Genomic DNA, 27056 nt, shown 5'->3' on the forward strand with positions numbered 1-27056 from the left:
GGAGCGGCGCGGGGAGGGGGGGGCTGGGGCCGGCCGCGCAGAATGCGGCGGAGGTGGTGAGGCCCCCGCGGGGAGGGGGCGGGAGGAGGGAGAGTCACTTATAAATGGCGCCCAAGCAGGACCCCAAGCCCAAATTCCAGGAGGGTGAGTGCAGGCTGGGGGGGGACTGGTCCGGGTGTGTGGGGGGCCGGGGGTGGCGGCGTGGGGCAGGGGGCCTGAGGCGGGGAGGCGAGGCCTGAGGGGAGGTGGGGGGCAGAGGCCTGGTCGGGAGCGGGCGGTGGGGCTGAGGGGGGGAGGCCAGGCCCTGGCGGGGGCTTCCCGCTGCCGCATCTCTCAGCGCTCGCCGGGAAGCGCCTGGCTTTAAACCCGTTCGTTTCCCTGACTTTGCGGCGGTGGGTGGGCCGAAAAGAAACAAAGGAGACGGTTTGATGGGGGGGGGGGGGAGGAATGAAATCCCGCTGCCGTTTCTTTCTGCAGAGTGGCAGCGCGGTGCGCTGGGGCTGCGAGGAGGCAGAGGTCCCTGCGGCGGGGACATCTGCAGCGCAAGGGGGCCGGGGTGGCCGTGGGGGGGACTCCTGGCGGGTCAACAGCTGTCCCTCCTCCATCGGGGCTGCAGTGGGCCAGCCCTTGGTGGAGGCAGCCGCTGCCCTCGGGCAGGTCTCTGCTCTATAATAAAGCAGAGCCTAATTAATTACAGGGTGCCATCCTACAGTGGTCGTGGCTCTGAGGCAAGCTTTCGGTAAGGCCTTCAGCTCGACCAGGTTCCAGTGTTGGTGACCCCTCAGCATAGGGGTTATTTGGATTTTAGCTTTCGCTGCTCAGCCCTAACAGTGTGAGAATATGTGGAAAGCATGAATTCCTGTTGTCTTTGTCTCTCTTCCTGTTCCTCATCTTTCCTACCCACAAGGCGTGGGGCTTTCCTATCCCCTGTTATTCTAAATATGCTTCATTTTCTTGCAGGCATGGACATTCATTGGCATTAAAGCCGTTGAAGTCTCCTAAATCTGTCAGGATTTTTATTTTCTTGGGTTTGAAACGTGGTTATTATTTACTCTTTCTTGAAAAGGAGCTCAGCTAGGGAGCCTCATGCAGGAGGAGTCATGGGGCAGTATTTGGGCAGGTGGTTGTGGTGGAACCCGTATTTACAACAAAGCACCAGATTATTTTTTTAGGTGAATAAGTGTTAGTATGATGCTTTTTCTGAGACTTATTTTGCATACATTTTGATTTTTAGATAATGGCTGTGATTGATACAGGTAAATGAAAATGCTAGACAACGGTAAATGAAAACTTCATCCTTTCCTCTCTACCAGACCCTCACATTGGCTTCTGAGCAAGACTTTCAACACAACTGGGATTTATCTTTAAAAGTGCGGTTTGCAGAAGAATTGCTGGAAGCTGGCCATTCTGGGTAGCTTAAACAGCACTGTAATTGTATGTGCTCCATGGCTGCCTATGTCAGAGCGTGTTCAATCGTGCATCGGCATTCCATGCCATGCGTTAATACCAGTGGTATTATTAACCTGCAGAAATAATCAAGATTTTAATGTGTGATTCACATTGTAATTATTAATATGAAATCAAGTGGACTGCAGAAACTAAAACAAGTAAATTCCAGCCTGAAATTATGTTCACAGCTGTAGGAATATGAGCAACCTAAATTTAGTACAGAAGTTAAAATTTTTAGGCTTTTTTCCACCAATGTAAATGTGTTTGTGTTCTCAACTGTAACATTAAAAGGAAGAAAAGTGCTGTGAATAAAGCTTCCTGCAGGACTAAACCTTAAATGCTTTATTGCGGCCCTTTCCAGCAGACAAATGAAAATTATTTTAATTATAGATTTTCAAGCTAAATGTACATCAAAGAATGGTAGGTAGACTTAGAGGTTACCCATATTGGCATTTTTCACAAAGCAAAGGGTGAGGACCAGACTGAATTCATTGCAAAAACCTGTAAGAGCTAGGAAATCCTAAATGTCAAGCTAGAAGTATGAGTACCCCATAAAATGAAGGGGCTGATGTTTTTATGGAGGCATGAGAAATGAGACCAGTGTTTGGATAACCGTGAGTTAAGGGTTGTAGGTACCTCAGGTGTTCTGCATCTTTGCACTGACTTTTTTTTTTTTTTGAAAGCAAATATAAAATATGTGAAGGGCCTCAGATGTGAAGTTCAACTTTTGAGTAGCTTGTGGCAGTCTTTTTGTCTGCTGATGAGACTTCTGTGTTTTCTGGTGTGTTCTGAAGATGCTAGTAAGCCTCCCGCTCTGGTGTGGATGGGAAGACTTTGTTGGTAGTTGTATCGGGTCCTTGGTCCACAGACTGAGAACCTCTTATTTCTATACGTACTCTGCATGTGAAATGCTCGAAGGAGTAGGCGGTTGAATTGTGACTTCCATGAGCTTTTCCTTACGTGAAGCTTTTTGACAACGCCACGAAGCCAGAAGACGTGCCCGTTCCCAGCCTCACTGATGTTTGAGCAGTACGCGCTGGCCAGCGTGGCAGCCATTTGCATGCAACAGAAATGCTGCTTGTAGGCTGGCATTTAGGGGTGCTAACAGAGCATGTTCTGATATTTTCTACTCGCTATTTTGGCTAAAGAGCTGTTCTCCTACAAATGCTGTCTTTGGGATAAGGAATAGGTGCGGGTGTTTCGCTGCAGCGGTGGCAATGTGTAGGGGAGAATGGGCTGTAGATTCAGAAGAGAGGCTTTGTGTGTGTCTGCAGTCAGCTGGGAAGGAGCAAGAGCCCGTTAGGTTATCATCAAAACAGAAGAACCCTGTCTGCAAAACTGAGATTCATGTTATGTTTCTTAAACATAAAAAAAATAGTTCTTGGTAACTCTGGACATCTTGCCTAGAAAGCCCTTGCATAATAATTGAAATAGAGACGTGTTTTCCAGTAGCACTTCTAAGGACTATGATGCATGAGGATAATAATGTCAATTCTAATGTTAGCCTTGATTATAAAGACACTTTTTTTTTTCTTTAATAAAAGTACTGAATGTATCAAAATGGGCACTTCTGTGACAACCTTTCTAAACCTTTTTCTTTCTCGGTATGTAGAAGAATTCTACCGGTTGAAATACATTTCTGACATAGTTTTGTGTTCTTAGACTTTACTGCGAATACTTGTTCCAGTTCGATGGAGAGCATGGGATCCTACCGATTGGATGATAATGACATCTTAAAAGATGCGCAGTTCTTTCCGGTCAGCATAGGAACGAAGTAGTACATTTATAGTTGCATCTTGTTCAATCGGAGTCTGGATGTGTTAGATGAAATGTGAGAAGAGGCCATTGCTGTATCTGCTTGTCTCCCAGTCTTGGTGGTGAAATGGTGTGTCTGAATCCTCCCTCATCTGCTTCAGGCAAAATCAGGTGATTCGTCATCAGCCACCTGATAAACCGTGTAACCGCACTGACCCTGCCAGAACTGTGTTTTGGGAATGAGTGCGAGAGCTGCTCCCTCACAAAAAAAAAACCAAACCCTGCGATACGAGGACATTTAATTTCTGTTTGCAGAGAGCATGCCTGTTCAGAGCACATCTGGTTAAAAGTTTCATCAGCGTCTTGTCATGTGTCTGTAGGCTAAAGAGGCAAATAAAGCCAGAATTGTACAGGATTCAAGAAAGTCAAAGTCAGTGGTATGATGTGCCACTGACTGTATTTATCACTTGAATATGCAGAAAGCTGTTTTGAAGAGCAGTAAAATTTACAGTGGAGGGTATTTTTAAACCTATAGCCCCTGAACTGGTTTGTCCCCACCCTAGTCATTCCTGAGCTGCTCACAAGGAAGAAGGAATCCAGAGCTGTGCAACTGGCCTGTTTCTGTGTGCCGCCTTCCCAGCCCAGTCTGGGACTGAATAAGTACCTGCACATGGGTGCTGCACAGCACGCACGCGCTGCCTGGGACAGATCTCTTCTGTCCCGTATGTCCTGGAAACAGTGGCAAGAACTGGATGTGTGCTACACCCTGGAGTGCATTATGCAGCTTGTCTCTGAAAATGGGAGGTACTGCAGCTTTCAAGAAGGAAACATCTGTACTCAGATATCCTGTGTTAAGTACGTTCAAATTCCCACAAGGTAACCGCACAATTAGACCTTGCCGTTGAGGGGGAAAAAAAATAGACTGAAGAACAATCTCTTCCTACTTAAAAGCCACAAGGTGAACATTTTTTCTTGCTGCTGCACAAACCTGGCGTTTTTCTGCCCCGCAAGTCGGATGGGGGAAACAATGTCAGGGTCTCTCTCTTCCGGACTTCATTGAACTAGGAATAGCAGGTGGTGTGCTTCCTGCAGGAAAAGGAGCACTAACAACACTTGCTTTCATTTCTGTCAGAAGCTTAACATGCAGAGGTGACATCTCTTACGAGAGCTAATTTCCTGCTCTGAATCAAAATGCAATGTCATGGAGACTAAAGAATCCCTTACAGTAATATGGTTTTACCTACTTACTGCTTGAGTACTTAGGCTGAAGTAGTCCATTTCTATCGAGTCAGTGTGTTTTGGTGTCTGCATCTGAAATTCAAGGCTTTGAAGGAGTTCTCTGTGCCAGCCTTTCAACAGGATATAAGGTACCTATAACTTGAATTGGCAGGGGCTAGAGGTACGGGCAGGAATGAAAGTTTTGGTGCCAATTGTTTGCTGAAGTAACCAGCCATTCTGCAAAACTCGGGGCAGCCCTGGACGTGGTTTGCATGCAGCTGTCCTTGTGTGAGCGCCCTTCAGGGAGGTCCTCAGGAATCTTTGCTTCGTGGCCTAAATAATCAGAGCTATGATCCTCTTTTGTATGAGAGTGAATTTGCTTCTCAAACACCAGCCCGCTTCTTAAATTTGATTCTGCCTTTGAACTTCTTTCTAGGCTGGAGACTGGATTCATTCTGTGTTTTACTGGATGACATATATTTCACAGAAATGGCACATCGATGGTTTTTTAAGATGTTTATCTGCAATTTTCTTTCAGGTGAACGAGTGCTTTGTTTTCATGGACCTCTCCTTTATGAAGCAAAGGTATGTGTGGTTGCTTATTGCTGCAAACGGTTCTGACTGTTACCCAAGAAAATAAGGAATTGTATTAGTTTACCTGCTGTGCCTCACTAGATAGGGTTTACTAAAATGAAGGAAAATCTGATAATGTATGAAATTAGTTTTAAATCCTGGAGCTCTACATTATAGAAAAATTTCAGAAAACCTGGTGGTACTATGCAGCTATTCTGGTAAACTACTAAAGGCCGGGTGGTTTTATGTGTTGAACATCTGGTACACCTGTGTTCCCAGAACCCTGGAGAGCATTTGTGCCCGTAGGACTTGGTGCTGGGGCTAATGCATGAGCTAGTAAGTTTAGCTGCAGTTTGAGCTTCCTCAGAGGTGTAGGTGGCTGAGTACAATCAGTGGTCTTCAAATGGGAAAACACCGCAGAAGATAATGCGGGATTAAAGTGACAAAGGAATTGGCATTCTCAGTTCTGGCTTTTTAACTGCGGAAACCATGCATTGCAAATTTGTGACTTGTAGGAGTATCCCTCCTGCTTCAGGCAGGCCTCTGCTGAACGCTTTCCACCAAGTGCTTTTCTTCCGGAGCCTTAAGCAGGTGTCACTGCTACGCCATCTGTTTTACTGAAGGTATAGCTCCTAATCTGACTGCCTTTTTCCACTGAAATTGAAAAAAAGGGCTTTTGTAGCTCTATGGATTAGAAGACTTGCAGAAATTCCTAGGACACCTTAAACTGAGATTTAAATCCTTTAGGTTCTGGTGTCAGTAAATGTTAACTGATGGGATGACTTCTGAGAGGCAGTAGTAGAGAGGCAGTTAGAAATACTTGACATCTCTTTCCATGCTAATAGGAAATAGTCATTCTAAGGTTAAAATAACATCCAGAGCATTGACAGGGGACGTGCTTGTCTAAAAAATTTTCACTTTAGTGATTCTACTCTGTTCTCTCCCTTGCTCTAGAACTGGAGGACAAGTTCGTTGTGAATGTATGCTCAGAGTGTTGTCTTCTGCCAGTGCCTGCCCAGGTGCTAGTACAGAGAGGAGAGTAATCAAGGCTTCTGCTTTTGGGGAGGCAAACTTTTGTTAGCAGCAATCTTAACTCTTCAGTCACTTAAACAGCCCAGAGCTGCTACAATGGTGTGCTTCTCTGTGCTGTGCTGTGCTCCTCTTCTCCTTTATGCAAAGGTGGAATGAGGGTTGCAGGAACTGGCTCTGCCAGCTTGGTGCTAGAAGGGATTTCCCAGGTGGCAAGATAGCTTTTGGCTGGCTACTTATGTTGAGAGTCTGGATACTTATGGGCTCCTGAAATGGTGGAAGGAACTGGGTTTAATTTTACAAAGGTACTTTGTAGGCAGTAATGAATAATAACCTTAGCTTTCTTCCTGTTCCTTTGATCTATTTTTCTTCTGGATTCTCAATACATAAGTTATTTTGTTCCTGATGGCCATATCCTTGACTTCCCATAGGGAGATGATCAGAGAAGCACTTGTTTGTGTTAGAGTAGTATGAAAAATTATGGCAAACAGTAGCTGTTTGTACACCTCTGTACAATGCCCAGGTAAATGAGATTCACTTAAGACACTTCTCCAGCAGGAAGGAGAATGTTTTGGTATAGAAATATATTTGAATCTTTTTTAATTCATGCTCAGTTCTCATATTCTTCAAAACAAGTAGACAGTTCTTAAGCACACAGGCTGTATTCGGCTGGCTTTAACTTCAGGACTGTCAAAATGAGCCACTGGTGCAGTAATATATCAAACAGGATTCAGATATCCTTACTCCTAGTTGCAAGTCTAGGTGAGACTGAGTTTAAGTTCTATATGTGGCATTTTAGAGATTAGTACTGAAATACGATGTTCCTCTCTGACCGCTTTAACTGCAGAGGTTACGCCACATTGAGGTCACCACGATGGTCTTGAGAAAACGTTGTACAGCAGAAGAGACTGCCCTCAAATACTTAGAGGTGACTCAATTAGCATGGCAAAAAAATAGCAATTAGGACTTGTAAGTAATTTTTTACTTCAATGGAAAAAAATCCTTAAAAAGGGACTAAAAGCTAGAACCAAAGAGAGCTTCTTCATTGAGCAACATCCTTGTTACTTCGCTGTTAAAGTGGTACAGTGGCATCTGTATCTCAGCATCTGCAGAACAAGACTTGGTAACTTTCTGGATGAAATGCTGAAGTTGGTGGATTTAATTTGTTATCGCCAAGAAGTTCAGGGACATATGGTGGGCATGTAATTAAACTAGCTAGGCTTATGTAGTTTCTGTTCTGGGCTGTTTTGCTGTTTGCTTTTTTTTCCAGGAAGAGGCATGTATCTGTCTGTGGTTTTTCTTCTTTTATATGGATGCGGTAGCCTGAGCTCTTGCGTGCCAGGCCGCAGGGGTAGGAGGAAGTTGTGTTGCTGTCAGGTAGCGTGCACAGCTGTTCGAGCTCACCTGAACATACTCCTCTGAGCTGAGGCAGGGTCTTGCAGGCTGGGAGTAGGGATCTGCTAAGCTGTAAGTTAGAAAACTTTGTGAGGGATGCTTCGGAATCGGAGTGATGCTGTGGAGTGGTTGGAGCAACCTTGCTATGTGTGTGTTCCCTCTTTTAACGGTCTCACCTTAATATCAGTATGTGAGGAAGTTACTGTATTCATAGGCCAGTCTTTTGATGGAAATAACTGTTTTTATTTACCTCATATATACATTCTTAACCTAGAGAAAGCCCTTACTGCAACTCTTTCTACTGAATATAATGCTGTCTCTGTGGCTGTAGAGATCCATATTATTTATTTTACTTTTGAAGACTCCTCTACTTCAGCCAGCCTACCTGTCTGTGAGGTAGGGGCCTGCATGTGAACAAGCTCTCTAGTGAATGGCTTTTGGCTAACCTGGGGGTAGCGAAGGGACTGCTTGTTTACTCCTCTGGTCATCCTCAGGGGTTTCTGATCCTTCTCGAGAACGAAGGCGTCCCTTTGGATGGCTGAGCAGAGTCGCTTGTTTGCCTAGCCCTTCCAAATCCATAAATAGGCAGTGACTTGTGTTAGAGAACTGACTTTCTGCTGTGAAATAGCTGCCAGTATTTCAGTCGCTTGCATGGAAATCTCTGCATGCTTAAACTCTGAAAGCTAAAAAAGCAAAACTCACTCAGATGTCGTTGTTCTCAGTGGTACTGACTGAACTTTCTTCTCTGTTCCAGTGTGTAAAGGTTGCCATAAAGGACAAGCAAGTGAAATACTTTATCCATTACAGTGGTTGGAATAAAAAGTAAGTATTGCATAAAATGAAAGCAGTATTTAATTTTCCTTTATGGGAAAATGCTAGCTTTGACGGTTTGAATGTGAGCTTGATGGACTAGCACTACCATGGCCGTGTGGTTAGGAGATTGTTTCTGAAATTGACCTAAATGATTTTTATACATAAGCCAATGATTTATAGTAACACAAAGAAAACATTGCCTAACTATTTCCTTCAGAGCTCTGGTTGTATAGACAAACTAGCTTAGGGTGTCAGTAGACTAACGGGAATGCTTTATAGCATTCTGCTTGTTCAGGTTTGAAAATAGTTACTGTAATTTCTCCCTGGCAGAAATAACTATTACAAAAACTTCCTTATTATGTGTTGGTAGGAGAGGCAACCCGTACTGAGGTGGAACAAAACTCTACTCAAATACACGGTGTACTTTACTTTTATTCCACTTTTGGCAGCAAAGTTTGGTAGCAAAGACTTGGAGAAGCATGCCTTAGTGAAGTCTGCATTCAGAATAGGAAAGGGTGTCTGGTTTAGTCGTTCACAGGAGCACGTTCAGACATTTAGCCTGTATTTCAGTTCTTGCCTCTCGTGCTAAGGTAAAGTTAGAGATGCTTTTCCCTTCTGCCAACATGGTAGGATTCTAGGTGAGAGATTTCTGAGGAATACAAGTGCCTCTATGAAATAAAGGTTCAGCTTATTAAAGGTGAATACTTTCATGTGATTATTGCATTTATGTACTTGTCTCTTTCATTCATTTGAATTTTGTTCTGCCACTAGGATTTGAATTTAGGAGAAGTGGAGGTTTTTTTAGTGATTAAAAGCTTCAGCTCTTCAGACTGCAGAAGTCTTTCAGAGAGCACTTTTTCCTGTTTTGTTGGGTTTTGTTTCATTTCAGTGCTACAGACTCTCAAGTGAAGACTCTTAGTCACTAGTGTCTTGATCTCACTGATGTGACTGAAAGCTGAACTTCATGTTTTAATATGTAACTTTTTAAAATGCATCCGCACACCCTTCCTGCTAAGTGGACAGATAAACGTTTTATTGTAAACACCAACAGTTATGGGGAGTGTAATTGGTTCTTATGGTGACTGCTGTATATTAATGAGGCAGCATAAATTTCATACTTCCTCTCCTTGTTTACCTCTGATGAAGGGTGCTGTAAGTGATGTCGTGACTCCTGCTTTTCTTGCTTGCGCTGTTTGAGGGTTTTTTGCCTTCAAGCTTCCCATTAACTACATTAAAAGTGGCATTGCTGCAAGATTTAGACAACTGGGGCAATATGACTCCTTAATTTTGGTTTCTATAATTATGGTCCTTTGCTACTTGTTAATTGCTTGAGTTCTTAATATTTTTTTTTGCAAATATCAACAGTTAGGATACCAAAAAAGCTTCTTCATCCTACAGTATAATGCACTGTACAGTTATATAGCACTTCTTTTGAAGGTCTCTTGCAGCTGTACAGCCAGGATAAAGATAAGTGGCTTAAATATCTGACCAAAGCACTATCCTAAAAACATAGTCTTTGAATATGTGTGTACAGCTGGACACGTGTTTCTCTAACTTCTGGGTGCTGAGCTTGCCTTGTCTTAACACTCTTGAAGACCTTGTACTCCTTTAGTAGTATTGGTTTTGCCACCGTCATGTTCCAAGACTGGCAGCTATTGCCATGAAGTGAAAATGACACAGAACTCTATATTTGCAGAGCTTTAACTTGCGTACTTTAGAATAACTTGGCCACTTTTAATGTGTTTTATTTGAAATTAATTGTCACATTGCTCAGATTATCCACTCTTTGTCAAAGCGGAATTCTTGCTCGTAATGGCAATTTCCCCAACATCTGTTCTCTTAAATCGTTCGCTTCAGATTCTTCAAATATTCATACCATCTTGGTTTCCTTCACAGACAGAAATCAGAGCTCTTCTTCTTACAGTAAGATCTTATTGCTGAATTTGTTAACCTATAAAATGTTGGAATAGATAAAGGAAGCTTGCTTCATAATATGGCTACAGGTGTCCCATAATTTAGTAAGTGTAGAATATTTTTTTTTTCTCCTGAGATGATGCTTTTAAATTAAAGACAGTCCCCTCCCTTCTAAGTTGCCCATCCTTCAAGTTTGGGAAACTCTTTGGAAATGACTGAGGGTTACACTTCCCTAGAAAAATCATTACAGCTTCAGTCAGTGGGGAATGTGTTTGGTAATTTACACTTTCAGTTGTGCCAGTCCATGACTTGACACAAAAGCAGAGTTCAGTCTCAAATACTGTCAAACTTTTAATTGACTATTGTGTGTAGAGTGCAATTATGTAATGGTTTTGAATGATCATTTGATTTTTTTCTTTCAGCTGGGATGAATGGGTTCCAGAAAGCAGAGTGCTCAAATACGTGGATACCAATTTGCAGAAACAAAAAGAGCTTCAAAAGGCCAATCAGTAAGTATTTTTGTTAGAAGTTCTTGTCAGTAAATAACTTTTTCAGAGCTTCAATCCAACAAGTACATATCAAGAGAAGTTAGTGAGCTTAAAAAAAGAGGTGTTCATATGCACATTTATTCTTGAGATGCGTTGGCTTACAGAGGTGCTCTGATTTTTGTCCTCTAGCAGTTTAGAAAGAGAAGGCTGCTACTTGGTTTTAAAATGGTAAGTATTGTATGAAGAAGCCTAAATTTTAATGCTGAGTTGAATTTGTTCTTGCTTATGACGCATACTGATTTGCAAAGCCATTTAATAGACATTCTCTAGATGTTTTACATAACCTGTTACCCTTTGAGAGAAAACAAGCTTCTTTTTCCATTAAAGTCTTACTTACGAATTGCCTTTTTTTAAAGGGAACAATATGCAGAGGGGAAGATGAGAGGTGCTGCTCCAGGCAAGAAGACTTCTGGTCTGCAGCAGAAAAATGTTGAAGTGTAAGAAGCTTTTTATTTAAAAAAAACCAAACCCTCACAACACAACAAACAAAACAACCTACCCCCAAAACCCCACCCAAAAAACTTCCCAGACTTTTGCTTGTCAGTTTTACTATTATTGATCTTTAAATAGTATCTTTTAGAATGGTTCTGCAAGCTAAACTACGTTACTTCTGATACAACCCACACAGAAGTCGTCTCACTTTTGTGATATCAAAAAAGCCTTTGTTGAAGTATTTTATTAAAACTGCCTTCTTAGATCGTGCAGTGTTTAATACTGAATCGAGGTACTGAGTAGACACTAACACTCTGTACGTTTTTTGCACTCTATTCCTCTTAAGTTAGTGAACTGACACTCAAAAAGTGGTGAGTCCTCTTAAGACTCGTTTATCTCCGTGAAATCGGTTTCTATATAGAATTTTACAGTTCTTCCAAGCTGTGCAAGCACTCTTGAATAAAATCCTTAAAATGCCTTGCCTTCTTTCTGTACAATTGTTAAAACTGTATTTAAAGAGCCTTTGTTTTGCTGTTTTTGACAAAACTAAACCCATATGGTATTAAAAATGGTTTTGCATCTTAAGAGACCAGAAGCAAGCTCAGATGTCTATTAGAAAAAATAATTTCAGGATGTAACTGTCAGACTTCTTTCATTCCATCCTTTTTGTTTTTCAGAACAGGCTTGTATGGTGTTATGTTTAGATTCTCATACAATCAGTGCAGCTCTACTGCTTTGCTCATGTGCCATGAAACTCTTCCGTTTGGGGTAGCGCTTCACTTAACTATGAGGATGGTCATTACTAATGGGATGTTTTGAACTCCTGACTTCATTTATGATTCTAGTCTTCATGAGGAAGCTGCTGAAATGACATCAATTCCTAAGAAGAGCATTTGGCAGCAGCCTCAGATCTCATGTCTCATTTATGGGCAACCTTCTTATGAAAGATGTATCATTGATTTGAGAAGTGCAGTGGTAGTGGCTATAGTTGGGTTTTTTTCTTTAGATCCTGAATACAGATTTCACTGTAGAATTGGTCAAAGCCTAGCCAAGGCTGTAAATTGTCTCTTGCTCTCTGGGAGTCTGATGGATCTGGCCATAATGCTGCGTGCATGCTCCCTTGTGGTCTGTTGTGGTAGATTCTGAGGTACTTTAACACCAGGGCGTTGGTGTGCTCTGTCAGCTCAGGATGGACCTCTGACAGGGACCTAGTCACCTGTTTGTCTTCATTTGGGGGTGAAAAAAAACCCAAACCAAATGTCTGTTTAGACAGTGTGTAATGTTTGTCATTAAAATCTAATTAAAGTACATCTAAATTATGACCATTACTAATTTGGCTGCTTAAGGGGTTGTTGCACCTGAGTTGTCTTGCATTTTAGTCAGTGGGAGTAAAATCAATTTCATGTGTAACTTTGACACAGGTAGTGATGACTCAATGCAAATTATAGACATTTACAATTATAGAGAACATCCCAATAGTAACTTCAGGATTAGGTTCCCCATACTGTCAGCTTTAGTCATCTTGGTAGTTCAGGCTGATTGCAGCGGGATGCGTTGTTCTCTCTGGTTGGTAACATACTGCTAAATGTTAACCTGGGCTTGAAATCAAAGTTGGCTTAAGTCTCTCAACCACGCCTAATAATGTGCCATCCAAGGGAGACCCACACAGCAAAAATGACTTCATCTTAAGCCTCTGTGTAACTCCAAAGCTTGAAAGCATGTTACCAGGTCTGTCTTTACTCTCTGTTTGAAACCAGCTGGGGAAAGGGAGTGGCTTTGCTCTTTGCTGTCATGACTATCCTAAGCATGGGTGGTTGTTTCCAGCGTAGCAAAACAGACAGTAACCTAATTCTCTGAAACTTCTGTTTCATGTTGGTTGGAAAAAATTAATTCCTTGATGGTGGCTTTTCAGAGTTGCAAAGGGGAAGAAGGAAAACTATTGTCATTGGAACAGCAGTCTTGCATTGTGAAAGTTATTTATAACAGGGTCCCATATGCTTGTTGCACTGATCTTGCTCCTAGTCTCTAGCCATTACCAGCATCCAATGCATCCTTCTAAATTATACCTGCGTTTCTTTCAACAAAGTCTCCCTATTTTTCTTCCCTATTTGGATGTTGAGGGAGAGGAGATACTTTGGCTTACCCTAGCAGTGGTGCAGGGTTGTGATACTGATTGACCAAACTGCTGCTTCTCAGACCCTGCTTACAGCTAAAGGCAAGATGGCTTCTGAAAAATCTCAAAATACAGTTGCAAAGTAAAACTTCTGGATTGTTCCCTTGTAAATATAAGGTCACTGCAGATAACATACAGTACTGCTGGTGGGGAGGGGGAGAAACTGATCACGCAACTGTTCTAAAAGGGTAACACTGTCAACCTATTTGGGCCTCAAAATTTACCTTTTGTAGCATTCTTGGAGGACTGAACAAAGGGAAAGGTAACACATACTTTGAAACTTATTCTTCAGATAGCCAAACAATACTGGGCAGGAAATAACAATCTAAGCAGAACTTATCCTCCAGGAATGTTCAGTAAGACTATAACAAGCTGCTAAAAAGGTAAATTTTTGAATCTTAAATAGATTCTCTTTAAGGCTAAACACTAGGTCTGACATTCTTTCCTTAACTCAACCCCCATTGTGCCTAGATTTTTCAGACGAGATGGAGCGCATACTGTTTGCTGTTTGGAGACCCCTACAATATCGACGCGGTGAGTTAAGGATGGATTGTCAAACCAGGATTTTCATCCTGAAATCCAAATCTCCTTGCTTTCATAGATTTCTTTTAGAGACTCTTAAAGTCCTCAGTTGTAATGATGTAAGCTTTGGTAGCACTTCAGTTAACCATTGATAAGTACTGCAGTATATCGTTTGGTGGTGGTTTTTTTTTAAGCCAGTATGGACCATCAGTTTTTAGTTTCTCTGAAATGTCTACCTTTTCAGTTGGGGTAGGGTACAGTATGAGTAGTCAAATGCATTCAGTGTGTCCACTGTTTAAAAAGAAGTGAGAGGACAACTGACTTCAGGTTTTTGAAGGTGGCTAGTTCTAGAAGGTTACAGTTGGTCTGCATGCTTACTGGAGTTCTGCTTCTATGGAAATCGGTAACAACCTGCCCTCCCTTCTGTAAGGCTTGGGAGCGAGGCAGCTACGATAGACGGTGTTAGAAATGTGAGATTTGAACCTGCTTCTTAATATGCTGTATTTTTATTGTTGGCTCAAGTCTATTCAGAATAACTGTTACTGTAAACTGCGAGTGGTTCAAAAAGCTTTTGAGACTATTTGTAAGCAATATTTGATCAAATAGAAGTATGCTTGAAATGCAGGTTGTATACATTTACTTTTAAAATAATTATTCATCTTGTGATAACTAGAAGCTACCATAGTGTAAAAAAAAAAAAAAAAAAAAATTGTATGGTTATAGCAGGTTGCCAAAAATGAAATACAAGGCTACAGATACTGGCTTCCCCAGACAGTTTTATATGTAGCTCTGCTGAATTCCAGCTTCTGAGTTTATGCTACCCTTCATGGGCCTGATTAACTTGAACAAAACAGTAAACAATCAGAGTTAACAGGTGCTTGGAAAGTAAGAAGGGTAACTGAGAGTGTTCTGGAGGGAAGATATGGCACTGAATAACAAACTTGAGAATAGGATCTGTTTTTAAATGATCTATATCCAAGCAGTCTCATCAGAGATGCTCTCAAAACAGTATCTCAACTTGTGAGTTACTGGTTTCTTTTCTTCTAATAGAAATCTTAATCAGAACATATTACTCAAAAGCATATGCTCCTGCTGCGTGTCTCTTGTGGCATCCTCTGCTATCTTTGGCACAGCTAGTAGCTCTCGCAAGCTACTTCAAGTCCCGTAAATGTCAAGCCGCACGTGAACGCTGCCTACGTGCCAGTTGTCTAGGGTTGTAACAATGCTGGAATGGCTAGCCGGACACTTTCCTAACCTCAGTGCTGTCTGATGGTCACCAGTCATATGTACTTAGGGATAATCAAGTCTAGAAAAAAATATGCTTTTTGCTTCTAGTGGTCTGTAATTAAGGGACTTTAGAGCTGTAGGCTGCATGCATATGATGGGTTTGATAACCCTTTGTAGGACTGCCTTATATTTATGTAATAGCTTCTGAACCATTTGGACTTCGGCATCCCCATCATCTTATGGCAGCGTGTTCTCGTTTTAATTGAGTACTGTGAAGAGGGGAGGAAAGAGGATGACTCCTGGCTTTTTAATGTCTGCTGCTTTGGTTTTTTGGTCTCTTTCATCTATCTTGAGGAAAGATTGATTAGTTCTTTGAGCTTCACCTTTTATTGCTAGTGATACCTCTACCACATTTCTCCTCTTATTCCTGCCCAGTTGTCGGCTTGAGAAAGCCCTCGTCTGCCTGGTTACTCCCAGTATAGAAGCTGTTGCGCACTACCAACTATTCTTTGTTCTCTTTACCTCTTCTAGTTTTATTGTGCACCTTCTAAAGTCAGGTTGCACAGGAGACGTGTATATAATCCTGACTTCATTTTTTTCCCTTTGCTAATAATGTTCGATGGTTTCACTGAATCTTCACAGGAATGCCGCTTCTCACAGCTAAGTTAGGGACCAAGCTGCTTAAGCAATTTCATACGTTCTTCCAACATGCTTATTTTCACACTTGAATCTTCATTTACTCTTTTGTTACTAGTCACCTTGTATCAGGAGAGACTTTATGATTTCTTACAGCTTAGTTACAATGGTTGTTTTAGCAGTAAACTAGCACCTAATATCCTTTTTCTGGCACTTACAGATGTCTTTAACTCAAATGCCTGAGACCACGTGGTAGCTACCTTCATTCTCTACTGCTCATTTCTTAACTAACTATTGTAGGGAGGTTCTAATAGGCCTCTAAGTCCCTTTAAAAGGCACATGGATTTTTTGGAAAGTAAAAGACTCGTTATCATCCACAACACTTTTTATCTACCTGGTCATGGACTTCTTACTGTTGTGGAGTAAGTCAGTCTTCCAAAGCCTTGGGGTTTTTTCCTGATGTCTTTTGTCTGTGTTGAATTTTATTTTCTATGCTATTTTTATTTTTTACTGATGGTTCTCTAGACATGTCCCAGAAGACACTCCAGTTTAGGGCTCAGAGCATTAACACCAACTCTTTTGTGCCAAGATTGCTGGCTTCTTGAGGTGGTACCCAAGGTTCTGTGACAGATACTTGGTTATCTTTCTTCTGGTGAATGCCTGTAGAAAGGTGAAGTGCTGTCTTTCAGTATGTTGTCTTCTGTGGCACCCCCTTTAGTCTCACCATTTGATCACGAATGTAGTCCTGTTTGGAATACTGAGATTGAAAGTGCAGTGTTGTGCTGTGGTGGCATGGGCTGCTTATTTTCCTTCAGAGTCTGTCACGTTTGATATATAGCATTTCATTCTTGTGAGCTGTTCCTGTAAGCTGTAATACTGTTTGTTTGCTATTGGTTATCTTGTTTCTACACAATTTCAGATAGTTATGTCAGTAATTAATTTATTTTTGACTTTCTAATTCAGTCTCATGTTTTGATCCCTAATACTTGAATATTCTTGTTATAGCTGTGTGTTCTGGTTCTGCTAAAATGAAACCCTGCAGTGAGGGCTGGGTTAGCTTCCTACCAGAACTGCTGGCTGACCCGGCTTCTTTGAGGAGGTAATGTCTGACTTAAAGGGTGCATCCTTTAAGTTTGAACTGTGGGATCTTTAGTACCTTGCACCACTGTTCAGGTTTTTTTAAAACTCTTTCCACAGAAGCTTCCTTGAAACTTCTCTGCTGCTTTCTAGTTTTGTCAGTTTTCAGTGAAGGCCAGTCAATAGAGAAATATGTGAATGAAAAATAGCAGCTGGGCTGTACTTGCTGTATGAAAAGAAGTCTGCAAAAGCTTTTATACTGCTTCTGTACAGCAGTATAGGGCTTGCTGTTCATAATGCAGTTGTGAAGTGGCACAAAAGGATGTGTTTTAACCTATCTGAGATAGATTTCATCTTTTTGTGTCGCCTCAGGACCTGCATTCCATAGGTACTTGCAGAAAGGCGTTATCTGCCATCGTGAGGAACATGCATGGTGTTCTTCAGCTGTGTGTCTCAAAAGGAGTCTGCTTGGTCTGATTAATGGAATCTAGTTATCTAAGATGTGCCGCTCATCTTGGGCTACAACTTCTATCAGTAGGGCTCTCTGTAGCCTCTCTGATAGAGACGCTGCGTCTTTCTCCTGGATACAGAGTGCACTGCACGCTTCAGGTCCTCTGCACAAGAGCAGCACTTCACCTTGCACAGCTGCCTTCACCTCGTGAATGCCGAGTATTATTCCAGACCGTCTGCTGTACAGGCTGTCAAAAATCTGCCAATTGCTAATGTTCTGTCTCTAACCTTAGCTCTTTCTGTTTGTTCCCGAACTCGGATCTGTCTTTTAGACTTTGCAAACAGATGGCTGCTTTGACTTGAAGCAGAGGCATATGACTTGAAATATAAGGAGTCAGGAAATAGAAGGAATGAGGTGGGAGAGCAAAAGCAACTGCCTAGAATGGTTTATGCTAGACTTTGTGCTTCAGTGACATAGATGTGCTTACTGTCTTCATTGCAGTAGTTAAGCACTGTATATTGCCTGTCTGGTCCAGTTTTTTAAGACTCTGCTTCTAGATTAATGCTTAACATTATTTTGATCTTGTGATTTTAATTCTGGAAAGAACTCCTTGTTCCTCATTGTTTACTCTAGGTTTGGAAGAAAAGACTTTCTCTTCAATACACAAATCCATTATCAGTGACTTAACTTGGCAATTTTTCCCTCTTCCTGGAGAGAGATGATCTTTGTTCTGCCCACAGTTTAAGTCTAATGCTTGTTTGTGACTTGAAGCTTAAAAAAAGCCTTACTCTTCCTGCCTTCAGACCTTCCTAGAAACTCTGCCTACTTCCTGACCCAGATAAACCCAGTTCGAAGCCTGTGACAAGAATCACTTGAGGTAGTGGTGAATTTCCAAGGAAATAATCTCATACTGGTAAAGACTTTTATCCACACAATCTGCAATTTTTTGAGAGGTTTAACTGGAGTTCTATAAATAGTGAGCAAATTGAAACACGACTAGTAGTACTTAAAATTTTCTGAAAACGGTTAGTAAATATACAAAGTTCAGAAAACAAAAATACCTGTTAGGACAGTTTAATTTTGTCATTGGTACACTTGACCTGTCTGAATATTTACATGTCATGTGCATTGTATTTCAGGTGTGTTTGAAATTTTTAGAAGTACAGTTCTTAAACTTGAATAAAAATAAGGGCTAAGGATAGAGACTTTAGAGAAGTGTGAAGTGTGTAAATTAGGAACAGTAAGTGTCGAAAGAAGCCTTTGGAAGAAGATAAATAGAAGGGACAATGCTATTTAGTACTGTTCCAAATGTTTCTAATAAGTGGCAAGTGTAATTGTGATCTCACTTAAAAGTTGATGATGGAATTGTAGGCAGTTCATGCAGCTTCATGCATTTAGTTCTGATAGTGATGTTTAAACTTCCCTCTACTTCTGTAGTGGTAAAATGGTGTGGGGTTATTTTTTTCGTTACTTTATTGGAAGTCAGTTCAGTTCACTGAGACTTATCTGATAATTCCCAGCACTTCTGTTTCCTTGTCCCATGTTCTGTCTCTGTGATCCCTGAAATACAGAAATAAAACACAAATCTAGTGTAGTTTTCCAAGAGCACTTGGAAAGTATAAAACATCTGGAGATGTTACTTGCTTAAGTGTCAGTCAGTACCATTTTTAAATACTTGTGTTCTTGGCATGCCTTCTGGGGTTTTGTAGGTTTAAGTTTAGTGATTTCTCCCCCCCCCCCCCCCCCCCCCCAAAATGGTGAATTGCAACCTGTTATATGAAAAATCCTGTAGTATCATAACTGTGATGCTAAGTCCTATCTGACATTTCTTTCATGTGCTTTTATCTAAATACTCCATAGGCTACTGAGTATTCCCTCATCGGTCTGAACTAGTGGACGGGTTTTCTGCCTTTCTACTTTCAGTTCTTTAAGTACTGCTGTCTTTATATTTGCAATAATCTGTGTTCTTCTTGCAGGAAAACAAAAAAGAACAAACAGAAAAGTAAGTATGTCTTTATTTTGTATATAAGTGGATATCCTTAGTGAAGGATTCTTAGCTGGAATAAGACCTTAAATCCACCTCAACTAAGTTTACTTACTATCGCGTTGTGTTGTTCCTCTTGGACTTCAGATGTCCCTTCCCCTTTGGTCAGGAGGAATTCATACTTTTCTGGTTTGTACACAAACTACTTATTTCGGTCTGTTGAGAACCTGACCTCTTGAAAATTAAAAGCAAAGTGACATTGCCATAGAGCTGTTGAAATAATTTCATAAGTCAAACTTAGTTTTCTTACTGAGATGTGACATATCTGCAAAGCTGAGCTGCTGGTTCCAAAAATTCTTCTGAAGAATGTTACAGATACTGACTTATTGGTTTGGTTTTAATGCAGAAACTGCCATCTTCAGATAAGTGTAAATATAGCAGTTTAAAGTGTCACAAAGATGTGGAACTTCCACAATACAAGTGATACTTAAAACAAAAACAAAAAAACAAGTGAAAAGGGGGCCTGAGAGAAATCTTGAGTCTTACTTTCCTTATAAATTTTTTTTTTACTGGTATTTCTTACTGACATGCCAGACTTCTTAAGCAGCATAATGTCTCTCTTTTTCTGTACAGCTCCAGGAATTGGAGAAGGGAGCAGTACCAGTGAGACTCCTCAGCCTCCGAGGAAGAAGAGGGCTCGAGTAGATCCAACGGTTGAAAGTGTATGTATTTATGATTCTCTCACGGGATTTTTTTGATAGAAAACAGGAAGGTTGCTTTGCTCAGAAATACAGACAGCAATACTTTGTCCTGCAGTACGGCAGCGTGAAATGTTACAACTTGCAAAACTAAGGTTCCCAAGTGGCCTTGAAAAAAACAGCCACTTCCTTGTTCCCTGTGGAGCCTACAGAAATTACCGTAGTAATTCCTCAGTTCAGTGGTGTATTTCAGTTGTGAAAACAGGGAATACGGGTGACTCTTGGACAGCTACGTGAAAGTAATTGGTCTGGCTTCACTCTTTTTTTTTTTTTTTTTTTAGGAAGAAACATTTATGAACAGAGTTGAAGTAAAGGTGAAAATCCCCGAAGAGCTGAAACCATGGCTGGTAGATGACTGGGACTTGATCACCAGGCAAAAGCAGGTAATTTGTCAAAAGAGCAATCTGGCCATGTATAGGCAAGGACACAAAAACTAGGATTTCATATCCTTTTCAAGTGCAGCGTAGTGAAATCTCTTGTGGAGTTTGACAGCAGCCTGATGGCTTACTTGACAGTTCTCGTTCTGGTTGGATTTTAACCAAAGGTCACCTGTGAGTAGGACCATGGCTCAGCAGAGTTGCATGTAAAATTGTAGAATAGACTTGGTCTAATCAAGTGTAAGCTGGAAAGGCAAATAATTTAAAGAACTTATTTAAGCTTTAAGTGTGGTGTTAACTCTGTGCGAGCTTGACCGGCTGGTATGTTTTGAACAGTTTACTTAGTTGGTAGAGAACTGGTCTGTAGGACCATCATGTGATGCCTGCTTTAGCTTCTTCCTGCCTTGTTTATGTGTTGCACACTGTCGAGTTCTGCAAGTATCTTAAGTTGTTCTACAGCTCTGACAGAAAGCTGTTGCTTAGGATAGCGATTCTTAACTTCTGCCAGGCTGGATCCATATAAAGCTTCCTGATACAGTAAATTAACCTTTGCTTTCCATTTTAAAAGTATAAAACACTAACTTGTTAATGAATCATGACTTGTTTCTTGTATGAAACCACTACTGAAATTGGCGAGAAGAAAACAATAGTGTTGAAAGCTGTTTGTTATTGTTTGATAGGCTGCAATTGCATGCTCTGACTTACTGCTGCGCCGAGGTACTGTCTCTGTTCTTGCAATCCCAAACACGTAAAAGTCTTGTTCAAGTCCTGCATGGATAAGGCTGACTTCTCTCGGTGAATACGAATCTTAAACTTGCATCAGCAGTAAAGGTGCTTAAGCGCTGCTATCTGTACACTGACCCTGATTCTGGAGAACTAGGTTGGGTTTTTTTTTCCCCAAATGTCTTCAGACTATAGCGCGTTTGTGAAAGGAAGTAGGTAAGTGAATGGCGTCCCATGCCTCAAAAAAACCCCAAGGACGTGAATTCACTGTACTACTGAGCCTTGCCTTATACAGGTGAACTAGTGTCTGGGTACAGATGACCTGTGTATGGTATTAAAGGTGGAAGTTAATCCTTGGTGAATCATGGCTGGGAATATTTGTCGTCAATTCTGCAAGCTCTGATGTGGCTCTAATATTCTTCAAACCGTGCAGGCAGTGAAACTTCAGGGCAGGTGCTTGCCAGGCTTATTTGCTTCGCAGCAATACTAGTGCCAGGTGCTGAACTGCGGGTGCAAGAAGAGCAGAGAGAAGAATAGGCAAAATGGTCACTGTTGCTTTTGTAACAGCTGGTCTGTAGGGGAGTGTGTGTGCTTTGCTGCGTGCCTTTGACTTTTGGCGTGACTTTAGCAGTTCATCATCAGGTTGCTGTCGAGCAGCACAAATGTTAAATGGAAACATGGATATAGTTGCTGTTACAGTTTGGGTTTTCTGGTATGCACAACTATAACATCTTAACCTGCTAATTTTATTCTGGAAATGTTATGTATGTTGATTTAAATTTAGCATGCAGATATAAATGTTTGCATAAATTAGGTAACTTGTATTTCTTCGATTTTTGCTTCTTGTGTAGCTCTTCTATCTTCCTGCCAAGAAGAATGTTGACTCCATTTTAGAGGATTATGCAAACTACAAAAAGTCACGAGGAAATACTGATAACAAGTAAGTAGTGGTCATATCAAACCTTAAATACTTCTTTTGCTGTTGTTGTTGGACTTGTATTTCATGGAAAATTTAGTAAGGTTGTTAAACACATCCCAGCCTTATGTCCAGCTTCATGTTCCAAGACCAACGTGACGGGGGAGTTTAGAAATCTTTGAAGGGGTAATTCAAGAATGCAGTTCTGCTTTCTGGATGTTATTTCTGCTTCCCCCACTTTCCTTAAGCCTTTTCTTAATGGAAGCTGATACAAACCAAGTGAATAGTTCTCCGCCTCTTCATTCTAGCTCAGGCTTCCTATGTTGGGTGAATAAATTCAGTGGCACTTGCTGTGTACGGGCTGAACAAACTTCTCAAACAAGCCACCTAGCTGATGAGCAAAGTGTTACTGTATGGGTGGACTCTCATGGAGGTAGAGGGGTGGGGGGACCGGGAGGTAGATGATGACTTTTAAAAGAATCAGATGGGCAAAACTAATTACTTTGAGGTGACAACTTTGAAGATTCTTATTTGTAATTACCCCAGCAGTCCAGCCCTGACAACAAACAAGGTGTGTTTTACTCTTGAACGAAGCTTTCCTGTTTAAAAGGGAGAGGAACTAGAAATGTGAAGTTATTTTCTTCCATTCAAGAGGAAGCATATTATTGACTTGTCAGGGTGTTTCAGCATTCTTTTATGTAATTGTCCTAATGTCTGTTCTAAACTTGTTTGCAGGGTGGAGTGAGGGTTATACGTCTCAGCTGTGCAGTGTCACTGCTAATTCCTATACGGTTGTTCTCCAATTAGTTGTGAAGTTGGAGGCCTGCAGGAATATGGCATTGAGAGCCCTGGTTAGAAAGGGTCAGTTGCCTGAAATACTGTGTGGCTGTCCCTTTCCCTTAGCAGCAGTTCAGTCTGATTACTTGTAGTGTTGTACTCTTAAACTGGTGTGAGTTGGGATTAGCTTTTGGTTGAAAACAGAAGAGCTGTTATGTGTCCTTATAAATGCTTACGTTGCTTTGAGAGGGCAGCTCTAAGAGGTAGTTTCTTTATGTGAGTAGATGACTAAAAGCAGGGCTTTTCTTGGTTTGCCTACATTCTTACTGAGTTCAGGACAGTCCATTTTTAAAGGAAGTCTTGAAATGCAGTGCTCCCTGTGGCTGTACATTTGAAGGTCTCCAGACAAATTTCCTTGAAAAATCGTAAAGATCTTTTACAAGCCTTCAGATTTTGGTGGACTTGCCGAGACTCATCTCGTGTCCATCCAGTCACTAGAACAAGACTTGCAGTGTCTTCTCTGTTTACCAGGGAGTATGCAGTCAATGAGGTCGTGGCTGGAATTAAAGAATACTTCAATGTCATGCTGGGAACTCAACTACTCTACAAGTTTGAGAGGCCCCAATATGCTGAAATTCTAGCAGATCACCCAGATGCTCCAATGTCTCAAGTCTATGGTGCCCCACACCTGCTGAGGTTGTTTGGTGAGTATGACATCTAGAGATTGAAGAGCGGTTTAGAAGTATTCAAATGCTTCCTTTTCCTGTCTTGAGTCTCAGTGGGTGTGAACCGCAGAAATTTGACAGGCAGCTGTGGAACATGTGGTTTCATTCTTCCCTTACTCCACGTACCTAAAAATCTCAGAGCCATTCAGGGATTTGGAATGGAAATGGATTTTGAACAGTCTAGTTATTTTAGGTGAGCTTGTATATATTGGAATAGATTCCTGGGCTGCTGTAAGGTTTTAGACTGTTCTTAAGTACTTGAAGTTGTTGTTCGTTATAATTAACAAGTGCTACCTCTTTTGAAACAGTACGGATTGGAGCTATGCTGGCTTACACTCCTCTTGATGAGAAGAGTCTGGCTTTGCTGTTAAACTATTTGCATGACTTCTTAAAGTAAGTACTTTTTAAGTCTTTCAAGCAAGCAAGAAAGAGTTAAGTAAGCACAGGCCATTGTAATGTGAACAATTATTAATCAACGTATATATAAATAAAATGTTGGGCCTGCGTGCGGCATCTTCACTGAAGGTTGCAGTGAAGCTTTCTCAAACTCTGCCGTACGGTAACACGAGCAAGACTGGTTTTAACTTCTCTCCAGTTATACTGAGGTTATTGCTAGTTAGAGGAGTGTTTACGTATCTATTAGTCTGCACTTTTAAACTGTCCAAGTCTGCTACTTGTTTCAAAATAAACGCTTCAATGTTCATTTGTACTTGTTATAAAAAAACAGGTGACAATTACAGCAAACTATTAAAGTAGACAACAGTTACTCAACAACAATTGTTGCTGAGTAATCAGGAACTATGGGGTCACTTGCTGCTTAGTTCATCTGTAAATATTTCCTGATTGTGAGATTGTAAAGTGGAATTAAAGTTCAGCTCGGTGTCGTACCTGTGTTCCCCCATACGTATGTACGAGCGTCACTTCAGCAGCTTCTCTGCGTCTGGACCGCGCTGGAGGAACTTGGTATTGTGGTTCTTCAGTGCACAGATAGATTCAGTGCACACACGTGTGGGGCCAGGTGTGCGCTATGAAACGGTGCGGGCTGACGGCATTGGCACAGCTCTGCGTTTGCTGGACTGGCAGACTTTCTTGGTCAAATTTACTAAAGCTGTAAACTTCCATTTGTGATTATGTCGCGGAGAGGAGAAATGTTCTGTGTGTTTTCACATAAGGCTTCGGTGGCCTACCGATAGTGTTTGGAAATACGGATTTGTAAATAGCTAGGGTAACGAAGTATTGAGCTGTTCTGCCAGCAAATACCAGCTTTTCCCTTTGTGCGGTTGGATAAGCTATTGGAAGCTGAAAGAAAACCCTCCGCAAATCCAAGACAGCTCTGCAGCAGAGCTAGAAATGGCTCAGCCTGATTTCCAGGGCAAACTTGTCTGGGATAGTCCTGGTGTCTTCAGTTGATTGTAGTCTTTTGGGTAAGTCTGAAGAAAACGCAAGTGCTAAAGAGCTTTCAGCTGTAAAGACAGAAATGTGAAGCCCGTGCCTTGCCCGGAAATCCCCGAATCCATTCCATGCGCAGTAGTGGCATATAATGCCTGTCTTCTGCCCCTGCACTCAGTTGGCCCTTGCTCGTTTTGCTCCGGCCATCATTCGTTCAGCCTTTTAGGTTCCGTATTTGTGCAGACAGAACCTCGTGGTGTCCTGCTGCTTGTCTCTGCCCCTCTGCGTGCGATCAGCAGTAAATCGGTTCTTGGTACAGCTGCTGACTGAACCTCAAATGTGAACTGCTTCATACTGTTAATCTTAACCTGCCTGTGCTCACTGGAGCCAGAGTTCTTGCCAACTTGTTTGGAATTGGTTGTTTGGGTTTGTTTTTTTTTTTTTTTTTTGAATGAGCTGTCAAACCTTCAATTGCTTTACACAGCTGACTTTTTAGTAGATACATGTTGGTTTTCTCCTCTCGAAATCATGTATTACAGCCTCGGCAAACACCGAACAGTTCACTGTGATGCTGAACAATGGAGACTTTGGGCAAGAAGGTAATTTAATCTTTTTATTATTTTTCCGTAGGTATTTAGCAAAGAATTCCTCTGCGTTGTTTAGTGCCAGTGACTATGAAGTAGCCCCTCCTGAGTATCATCGGAAAGCAGTATAATACTGTGCCGCTTTGCGGTGCAGTGAGAATTGGGTCCTTGTAACGCTGTCTACTTCTGCATCTTGTTCTTCACCTTTCTATTGCACATGTCTCTATTGCACAAATTATGTAAACATAAAGTGAATAAAATTGTGTGTTTAAAGTGGAACTGGCATTTGCAAGTTCTGAAGACTTCTTGTCCCGAAATGGAAGCTTGGAGTTTAACGGGAACTCTTTGGTGTTTCTGGCTTGCTACTGTCGTTTGCATCAGTGGAATGTAAAAAGAATGCGTTATGCTGTTTCATTGTATGAACTCGTCAGTGCTCGTGGGTCCGTTTTGACGTTAAGATTTGCTTCGCTAATCCGCTTTATTGCGTAGTAATGACAAAGGCAGGCGCTCAGACCCCGGAGGGTTGTGCTCACCTGGTGTCAGTGCTATTGATTAGTCTGACTCTCAAATGCGTTTACTTTTTCTTGGTGTTGGAAGTGAAATGTTTGGTCCATAAATGTATGCTTTTACCTAGATAGTTCAAGGACTGTGACTTTTTTTATATTCTAACAATAGGAAAATGCATTATCATATCGTAGTGTCTTGGAAATGTTGGTCTTTCACAGAGCTGTTTTACAAATCTTCAAATAAACTTTTTTTAATTTCAAATGTTGTTTCTAATGTTTGTATTTGCGTCAGTTGCTCCTGTATGACAGTGTCGTGTCAAGTATGATCTAAGTGTAGCATAAGTTCTGCGATGTCAATTCGGAGATGCTCTGTTTCTCGTTAATTCTAAGCCCGTGCATCCCGTTCCAGTGGGTGAAGTGGATCCTTTTTCTGCAGGATCGTTACGTAGTCGGTAAGTAGTGATAGTGCAGTTTCACGCCATTTGTTGCGGAATTCTTTAAAGGCTTTTTCTTAAAAGCTAGAACCCCGAGAGCCCGCTTTGCCTGGCTTCTGTCAGTCCCTCTCCTGTTCTAATTCGATCTTCTATGCGTAGCAGCATCTGAAGTGGTGAGCCGGAGGGAAGCGAGGTGTGCCGTGAGCGGCACCGCTCGGGCTGCTGGCTCTGGTGTGCTGCTGGAAGCTGTGACAATCCCCCGCGCTCCAGATTCTTGTCTCAGTCCCATTGCAAAAAGAGCTGTGGCGAAAGCTGAAATAGGTGGTAAAGAAATGGTTGTCAGAGAACGTGACCTGATGCTGACAGAAGGGGGGTCTGACGCTGCCAGGTGCCTCGTGTGTATTATTTTCACGGGCAGACTTGTGTTGTACTTGGCTTTGGCCTCTCAGTATCAGGCATGGAAAGCTTATCTCTCTTCTGGATGTTGCAAGTTCCCTGCAAGCTTACGCACGTTTTCTGGAAAGGTGGCTAACGGAGTTAACTCAGCCGCACAACGCGCGGCTTACACCACGGTGTCAGTCTGTCCTGTCTCGCTTTTGTTTCTTTTTCCTTCATTCCTGTGCGTTTCCCAAGGCAGCATCTCCGTGCTCAGGCATCATGAAATTAGGAAC

The 27056-nt window shown here is 41.6% G+C and overlaps 1 protein-coding gene across 14 annotated transcripts; it reads left to right on the forward strand.

Moving 5' to 3' along the window:
• Positions 1–26213, forward strand: MORF4L1 (mortality factor 4 like 1). Of its 14 annotated transcripts, none has more exons than XM_074599800.1 (14): positions 2–144; positions 4961–5007; positions 8174–8241; positions 10090–10155; positions 10569–10655; positions 11051–11131; positions 13771–13833; positions 19189–19214; positions 19830–19918; positions 20236–20337; positions 21906–21994; positions 23279–23451; positions 23781–23865; positions 25492–26213. In XM_074599800.1, the coding sequence occupies exons 1-14, from the start codon at positions 105–107 to the stop codon at positions 25574–25576; spliced, it is 1101 nt and encodes a 366-aa protein (XP_074455901.1). In that variant the 5' UTR covers positions 2–104; the 3' UTR covers positions 25577–26213. The 14 variants fall into 14 exon arrangements, with proteins under 14 accessions (XP_074455909.1, XP_074455901.1, XP_074455903.1 ...); XM_074599802.1 differs by having other exon boundaries at positions 10129–10155; XM_074599812.1 differs by lacking the exon at positions 13771–13833 and adding an exon at positions 7694–7815 and having other exon boundaries at positions 26–144; positions 10129–10250.
• The last annotated feature ends 843 nt before the right edge of the window (positions 26214–27056 follow it).

Source organism: Larus michahellis, chromosome 9 (assembly GCF_964199755.1).
Source record: "Larus michahellis chromosome 9, bLarMic1.1, whole genome shotgun sequence".
NCBI classification, from domain to species: domain Eukaryota; kingdom Metazoa; phylum Chordata; class Aves; order Charadriiformes; family Laridae; genus Larus; species Larus michahellis.

Coding starts and splice junctions, on each gene's coding strand:
- MORF4L1 (XM_074599799.1), top strand. CDS start 5,978: ATGCTCAGAGTGTTGTCTTCTGCCAGTGCCTGCCCAG. Junction 8,242..10,568: donor TACAGTGGTTGGAATAAAAA/GTAAGTATTGCA, acceptor TTTTTCTTTCAG/CTGGGATGAATGGGTTCCAG. Junction 21,995..23,278: donor CGAGGAAATACTGATAACAA/GTAAGTAGTGGT, acceptor TCTGTTTACCAG/GGAGTATGCAGTCAATGAGG.